We start from the raw sequence: 6,892 nt of genomic DNA, 5'->3' as shown, positions 1-6,892 counted from the left end.
CCTCTTCAAGTCTTATGTTGTTCATTGTGGTTATATCGGGTTCGGTTGATTGGATAACATTATTCATACAGAAAATTACTCATACAGAAAATTAAGCTTATTGGATATTCGTAACCACTTGATTGGATAACATTTGTTTATAAAAAAAAAATAGAAGCATTATATGATTTTTAAAACAATTACTCAATTCTTTTTCAAGACAAATGTAATCCGATCAATTGGTTATCAATATCTGATCAACCCAATTTGTTGTGTAAAGAATGTTATCGATGGATCCTACAAGATGAACAATTCGGATTGTCAAGACAAACCCTCTATGAGCCCATAGTAGGTTGAACTATTGGATTGGAGAAAAGTTGATCCCTATTTGAAATAGTCACACAATATCTTTGTAGTTTGTGAATTAAAGTGACACATGCTAGGTAATGCTCATTTCCAAATGTTATAGGATAAATCGCATATGAAGTAAAGCACAAGAGGTTAAAAGAAAAAATTTGTCTCTAAAAAAAAACATAAATGTTCATAATTTACATAATAAAGTCAATTTTATACAAGAATATTTTAATCTTTTTACTTATATCGCTAACAAGTTTGATAGTGCATTTTAATTCATAAATCACAATAGAATTATGAAACATATGGTCAAACTAGAAGGAAATATTTTTCCATATAACTATGTGCGACTTATTTTTATGCCATCTATATATTTGTGAGACAGAGCAAATACTTGCCTTCTAATAGAATATTTGAATTCAACTTGTGGCAAGCTAAAAATTGTGCATAAAGAGTTACAGGTAAAACTATTTAGATTTTGAAAAGTTTAAAGAAAAACTATATAGAGTTTCAGTGATTAAATATTAATTTCTTTTATAGATATAAAATTGTATTTGAGTAATCAGTTTTTCCAAAATTTTGGAGGATTGTGGTTCCCTCCTTTCCTATCTTTGCCACTGTCTACCCTTTTACTAGTGAACAATATTATTGAAATGTCTATTATTATGTGTGAGTATTAGATTTTTCTACATATGAGGTCTCTCCTTTTTCTAGCTTTAAATTTCTCTAATCTACCTTAAATGATTAATGAATTATCGTTGGACAAAGGTAGGAAGGGTTACATGTACTCAAGAATTAATTTGGACGAATTTTCAGATGCTATTGTGAGCACAGACGCTCAAGCGCGCGCGCACACAACAAAAAAAAAAAAAAACCCTTAAAATATGAGATATATAAAACAAAGATTCATCAAATTTGGTCATTAGAAATACCAAAAAAACATTCCTCTTGTTTGGAGGGAGGGTAAAATCAGATTATCTGCCAAGAATGACACTAATTGTAAGATCATTTGGGGAAGCTATTTCTTGGTTGTCCTTCCACATATCTATGTCACCAGAGCTCCTCATTGAAGTGAAGGTGGGTTGTCTAGGCATTGGCAATGTTGCATTTTCACTCTCCAACGTCAACACCAGAGATGACATGGTTGGCCTATGAATTGCCGAGTCTTGCACACATAACATTGCTACATGTATGCACCTCAACACTTCATTTTGGCAACATGAACTTTCAATAGATGGGTCAATCAGCTCCATTGCTCTATCACCTTCCCATAGATCCCATGCCTGAAAATAATTTCAAAAAATTCTCATCACAACCACAAATTAATGTTTGGTTAATTAAACTTTCTTATATGTCATGAGAAGTTGAAAACAAATAATATATTCTTCAGACTTACATATCCAATAATGTTTGGGTATTCGGATGAGCGAAAACTATTGTTTCGTCTGCCACTTACAATCTCTAGGAGCAATACTCCAAAACTATAGACATCAGATTTCACAGAAAATAGACCATCCATTGCATATTCGGGAGCCATATAACCACTGTATTTAGCAAAGAAGTAGTAAAGGTCAAATTAAAAGCAGTTGATTAACACATTTCATATGTACTTGTTAACTTACTATGTGCCAACAACTCGGCTTGTACTAGCTTCACTTTCATTTCTTCCAAAAATTTTGGCCATGCCAAAATCAGAAATTTTTGGGATCATCTCTTCATCTAACAAAATGTTGCTAGCTTTTAAATCTCTGTGAATTATCCTAAGTCTTGAATCTCGGTGAAGGTAAAGGAGCCCACGTGCAATCCCTTCAATAATTGTAAAGCGTTTTCTCCAATCTAACAGTGCTCGCTTAATCGGATCTGCTATTATGTTCATCACCCAAAAAAAATTTAAAATTACGACGATGAGAAAAAGAAAATTTAGTAGATGTCAAATGAAGTTCAGGTAATAACAACCACAAAGATTCATCTCATAGAGCTTAAATATATTTTTTGCAAACGATCATTAACAAGGAAAAGTAGTGGTTAGAGTCAAAATAACTAACCGAAAATAAATGAATCCAAGCTTTTGTTTGGCATGTATTCGTAGATCAGCATCCTTTCTTCACCTTCTATGCAGCAGCCCAAAAGTCGAACAAGATTTCTGTGCTGCAATTTTGCAATTAGTATAATCTCATTTTTGAACTCTTCCAAACCTTGTCCCGACTTTCTTGAAAGCCTCTTCACAGCTATTTCTTCTCCCTCATATAAGTTTCCCTGTCAACCAAAATAAGAATTGCTTCATCTCAGTACATTGCAAAAACTTTCATCAACTCTTGTCAAAAACATTAAAAAAATAATATATAAATAAATAAAAACACACCTTGTAAACGGGGCCAAACCCCCCTTTCCCAAGCTTGTTTTCTTCAGAAAAGTTGTCTGTAGCGGCTGCTACATCGCTAAAGCTGAACAATGATAATTCTGGTCCAGTACGTTGCTGCCCTTCGATGCCAAGCTCATCTGGCCCTGAATTATCTCTTGAAAAATCTCTACTTCTTCTCGCATCAATTGTTGGTAATTGATTTTTCTTCCACCATAAATTTGAGAGTGCTTCAACCATATATTAAAAATAAAAGCAAGCATTGTAGACAACATTACAGAAAAAAGAAGGAAAAAAAACAGTACAATTTTCTTAAATTTAGTTTGAAATTATACCTTTCAGTTTTGCTCTGAACCTCCAAAGTAGCCAAATAGATATACTGATGAAGAATGTTCCCATTAGCACGTGTACTATTATCACAAGCTTGGAAAATTTTCTTTTGCTAACTATGTTTGGAGTAATTTTCAATTGTTAGAAAAATTCAAAACATGGTAGCATTCAATTGAAATGACATTAACAGCAATCAAAAATTAAAATTTTCACTTACTCAAATCAGAACTAGCAAGGCGAACGTACAGATCGCTCCCACCTTCTTCAAAATGCTGAATATCTACCAAATCCCCTCTCCATATCATACAGCTGATTCCAATTGCAAATGTGTAGGCGTGACATGAACAATTCTTCGAGCATTTCTCTCCACAATCCCCAATGTCCTGTGCCACCATCAAGTCTGCATAGTCCGGTAACTTCACGCCCTCAATCTTCACAAACCCGTCTTCTTCTCCATTTGTCCCACACTGTAACTGTGTCTTTCTAACACACCCACCAGACCAATTTCCGCTATCCCATTGATCCACATTTTTGGGTACAAACCCTTTCATACAACTACAAATTGTAGAGTCCATCACATTACATTTCCCAAAATTGCCACATTTGTTATACACTTCACATTCATTAGCAGGTTGCAATTGCATAATCCTCCATTCTTTTTTACCATCATCCCACCAAAGTTGTGCTTCATTTCCATCCCAACCAATCCGAAACCTCAACGGATCAGAACTGTTTGAAGAGGTATATGTAAAATACAAGCTACCATTTCCCTCATTGAAAAGCTTAAAACCATACAAATAGATAGCCCTCATGGTTGGAACACCGGTAAATATTAGTCCATTCCAATGCCCACTTCTCCAATGTCGATTTAGCCCATCCCATATCACTATCTGTGGTGATCCCCGAGGATCAACGCCCATTGAGTATCGTCCAAGCGAAGGATCGTTATCACTTGTCCAACTAGTGAAAACACGAGTCTCTCCGGCCCTGACATTCATGTAGACCGTCATGCCCGGTAGGAATGTATCGGTGGGCTCATTGAAGCTCTGCCACAAGGCCTTGTTTAGATCATCAACACTGTCACTGCTTGACAGAACAAGATTACCAGTATCCATCAGAATTGCAGTAACATCATTTGATATCGCCGAGGCATTACTAGACCAAACTGAATTCCCATTTCCATCTAAAACCAACAGATTACTTTTGTTTCCAATTTTTAAAGATCCATTTTTTCCTGAAATGGGATTGTTTCTGTTTGCAACCCATACGATAGATTGTATAGGAATTTTGTAGTACCAAATTCCAACATACCGGTATGTTGAATTTCCAGGAGAAAAAAAGCCAAGAACAAAATTTTGGCTAGCAGAGAGAATGGTTTCACCATCTCTAATGAGTTGGCCCTGAGTGATGATGTTATTTGCAGCATGGCAGAGTAGAGAACAAAGATAGAAGAGAGTCCAACAAAAAACACTTGCTGTTGTTGAAGTTCCCATTTTTGAATCAATTGGATGGGCAAAAATTGATGTGTAAAATAGAATTGAGTTTAAAGAAATCAGGCAACATATGTTTCTGTGAATTCAAGAAACAAACTTCTCAGGCCAACCATTGTTGGCTTGTGTGGATTTAATGTAAAAGTTGAGAAGATTGACCTGAATAATCTGTCTTGAAGATTACTAGTTGACTTCCCCACTGTGTCCTTGTTGTCTTCTTTGAAAGCCACCAAGAGCACTTCTTATTCTTATTTTTTAATTTTTTTAGTGAAATGTTGGGTACCAAAATATATTCTGAAAAAATAATCAAATTTGAATTGTGTGAATCAGATTCATCTTAATGTGATCACGCTATACCAAGTTTTATTTACATCATATAATGAATTTTGGAATAAATATTAAATATAACGGTGATATCACGTGACGATATCATCAATCAATGAAGAATCTCATATTGCATGAGTAAGAGCAAAAAAATGAACATCTAATCTAAATTGTGATTTGCCAATTTTTGTTAAACACAAAATAATAATAATAATAATAATAATAATAATAATAATAATAATAAATTTGGTGTTTTAGCCATTTAACTCAATGTAGGTATATAGAAAATGTTTAAAATGCTTTTTTCATTGGTTTTACTCAATGAAAATAGGCAAATGTTTAGATTAAAATAAATCAAAATATTAGAGTTTAAATTAACAAAATTAAAAATTCAGAACTTTGTTATAAGCATCAAATTTTGAGTTTTTTTTTTTCTTTTATTATATAATTTCCCCTTTATTTATTTATTCTTTTGATGGGACCACAAGAGCATTTGGAAAGGAAATGGTGATTTTAGTAGGCTTATCTTAGGAAAATTGGCTCCCATATGCCATCAGCATAGTCTGGAAACATTTACTTTTCAAATTTAGGTAAAAAATCACTTACTAAGTTTGCAAGAAAAACAAATGAAAATAAATGCAATACATCCCAATACATGCAAATCTGTTCAGATTTGGAGATAGATCTGTAGATTACAGTTCTCATTTCAGTTGACCACTCATTTATGTTATTATGATGCAATTACTAACAAACGCTGTGTAGATCATTTAAATTTTTTTTCTTAAAACAAAGTTGGTAACTACTGAAATTTCAAATTTATTTGAAATTTTTTGAGAATCATGAAAAGAAATATAGGGTGTATTTGGTTTGTATTTTCAAACATGTTTTTGGAAGAAATTTTTCAAAGACATGTTTGGTTACAAATTTTTTCAAAAAAATTTCAAAATTACTTATCTCTCTATTACGCATCAATCAATCATTTTTTCTCTCTCTTCTCTTCTTCTCAATTACTTTTCCTCTCATACACATCTACTCAATTACAACAAAATATCAAATTATCACAAACTCTCAAACTCTAAAACTACTTTCAAAATATATAACCAAACAAACAAAAAAAAATTCTAAACTCTCTTGTCAAATTTTTTATTTTTAAAATTTATCTCAAAACACAAACTGAAGACACCCATAATTTTTTTCCGCCTAGATTTGTTTCAACCGGAAGTGAATGTGAAAAGAAAATATAACGCAAGACAAGGAGGAAATTGCAATTTGTTTTTGTTTAAAATGTGAATTTTTGCAAAGTAAAATTTATTGTGGTCCAACTTTGACTCTCTAATTTGTGTCACGCCATGAAAGAAAATTATTACATACTCTTGGAATATTATGTAACATTGTTTAAGTAGTGCTCTTCTTAACTAATAAAACATAGCAAAACATTCTAAGTTATCATTTGTCTCCTAGTTACTTAGTGCCTGTTTGGTAGAAATTATTTACAGCTTATTTCAGCTTTCAGCTTAATTTAAGCTATTTTGATGTGTTTGGTTTATCTTATAGCTTATAACTTATAGCTTTGTGGAAGTCAGAAATCAGTTTATTCTTTGAGTGGGGCAGGAGATACTTTAAGAATAAGCTGGAAATCAGCTTAAGCTGAAAGTTATAAGCTATAAGCTGTTTAGGCATAAGTTATAAGCACTTTCCCACAACTCTACCAAACAGGACTTTAATAAAGGCGTGTCAATATAAACTACTCGTAAAATATCTTTCCTTTTGGATTTCCCCAACCAACCAATCAACTAAAGAAGTATTTTCCTTCCAATCTTCATTTCCCTAATCCTTTTTCCCCTTTATGAGGATGTAAAAGATTGAACCAAGGAAAAAAATTGTTAAATGGACATTTAAGCTCCATGTTCTTGAAAATGCACATCATCAATAACAAATATCAAATATATAAAATAAGCGAATATGTAAAAATAAAATTCTGAAAATCCAAAAGAACATTTTTTTCCCCTTTGTGAGGTCAAACATGTTTGGTTTACAAATTATTGTCAATAATCTC

The 6,892-nt window shown here is 32.7% G+C and overlaps 1 protein-coding gene across 2 annotated transcripts; it reads right to left on the bottom strand.

Moving 5' to 3' along the window:
* Positions 1 to 1,229: 1,229 nt before the first annotated feature.
* On the bottom strand, positions 1,230 to 4,663 carry LOC114317874 (putative G-type lectin S-receptor-like serine/threonine-protein kinase At1g61610). Of its 2 annotated transcripts, none has more exons than XM_028264661.2 (7): positions 3,240 to 4,663; positions 3,028 to 3,138; positions 2,696 to 2,922; positions 2,379 to 2,589; positions 1,956 to 2,196; positions 1,730 to 1,877; positions 1,230 to 1,616 (listed from the first exon to the last, which is right to left on the bottom strand). In XM_028264661.2, exons 1-7 carry the CDS (start codon positions 4,513 to 4,515, stop codon positions 1,308 to 1,310), a joined length of 2,523 nt encoding a protein of 840 aa, XP_028120462.2. In that variant the 5' UTR covers positions 4,516 to 4,663; the 3' UTR covers positions 1,230 to 1,307. The 2 variants fall into 2 exon arrangements, with proteins under 2 accessions (XP_028120462.2, XP_028120463.2); XM_028264662.2 differs by having other exon boundaries at positions 1,956 to 2,193.
* Between the last annotated feature and the right edge of the window lie 2,229 nt (positions 4,664 to 6,892).

This window comes from Camellia sinensis, chromosome 9, assembly GCF_055761805.1.
Source record: "Camellia sinensis isolate YWXY chromosome 9, ASM5576180v1, whole genome shotgun sequence".
NCBI lineage: Eukaryota > Viridiplantae > Streptophyta > Magnoliopsida > Ericales > Theaceae > Camellia > Camellia sinensis.
Note: the sequence above shows the minus strand (reverse complement) of the source record. Positions and strands in the feature narration are given on the sequence as shown.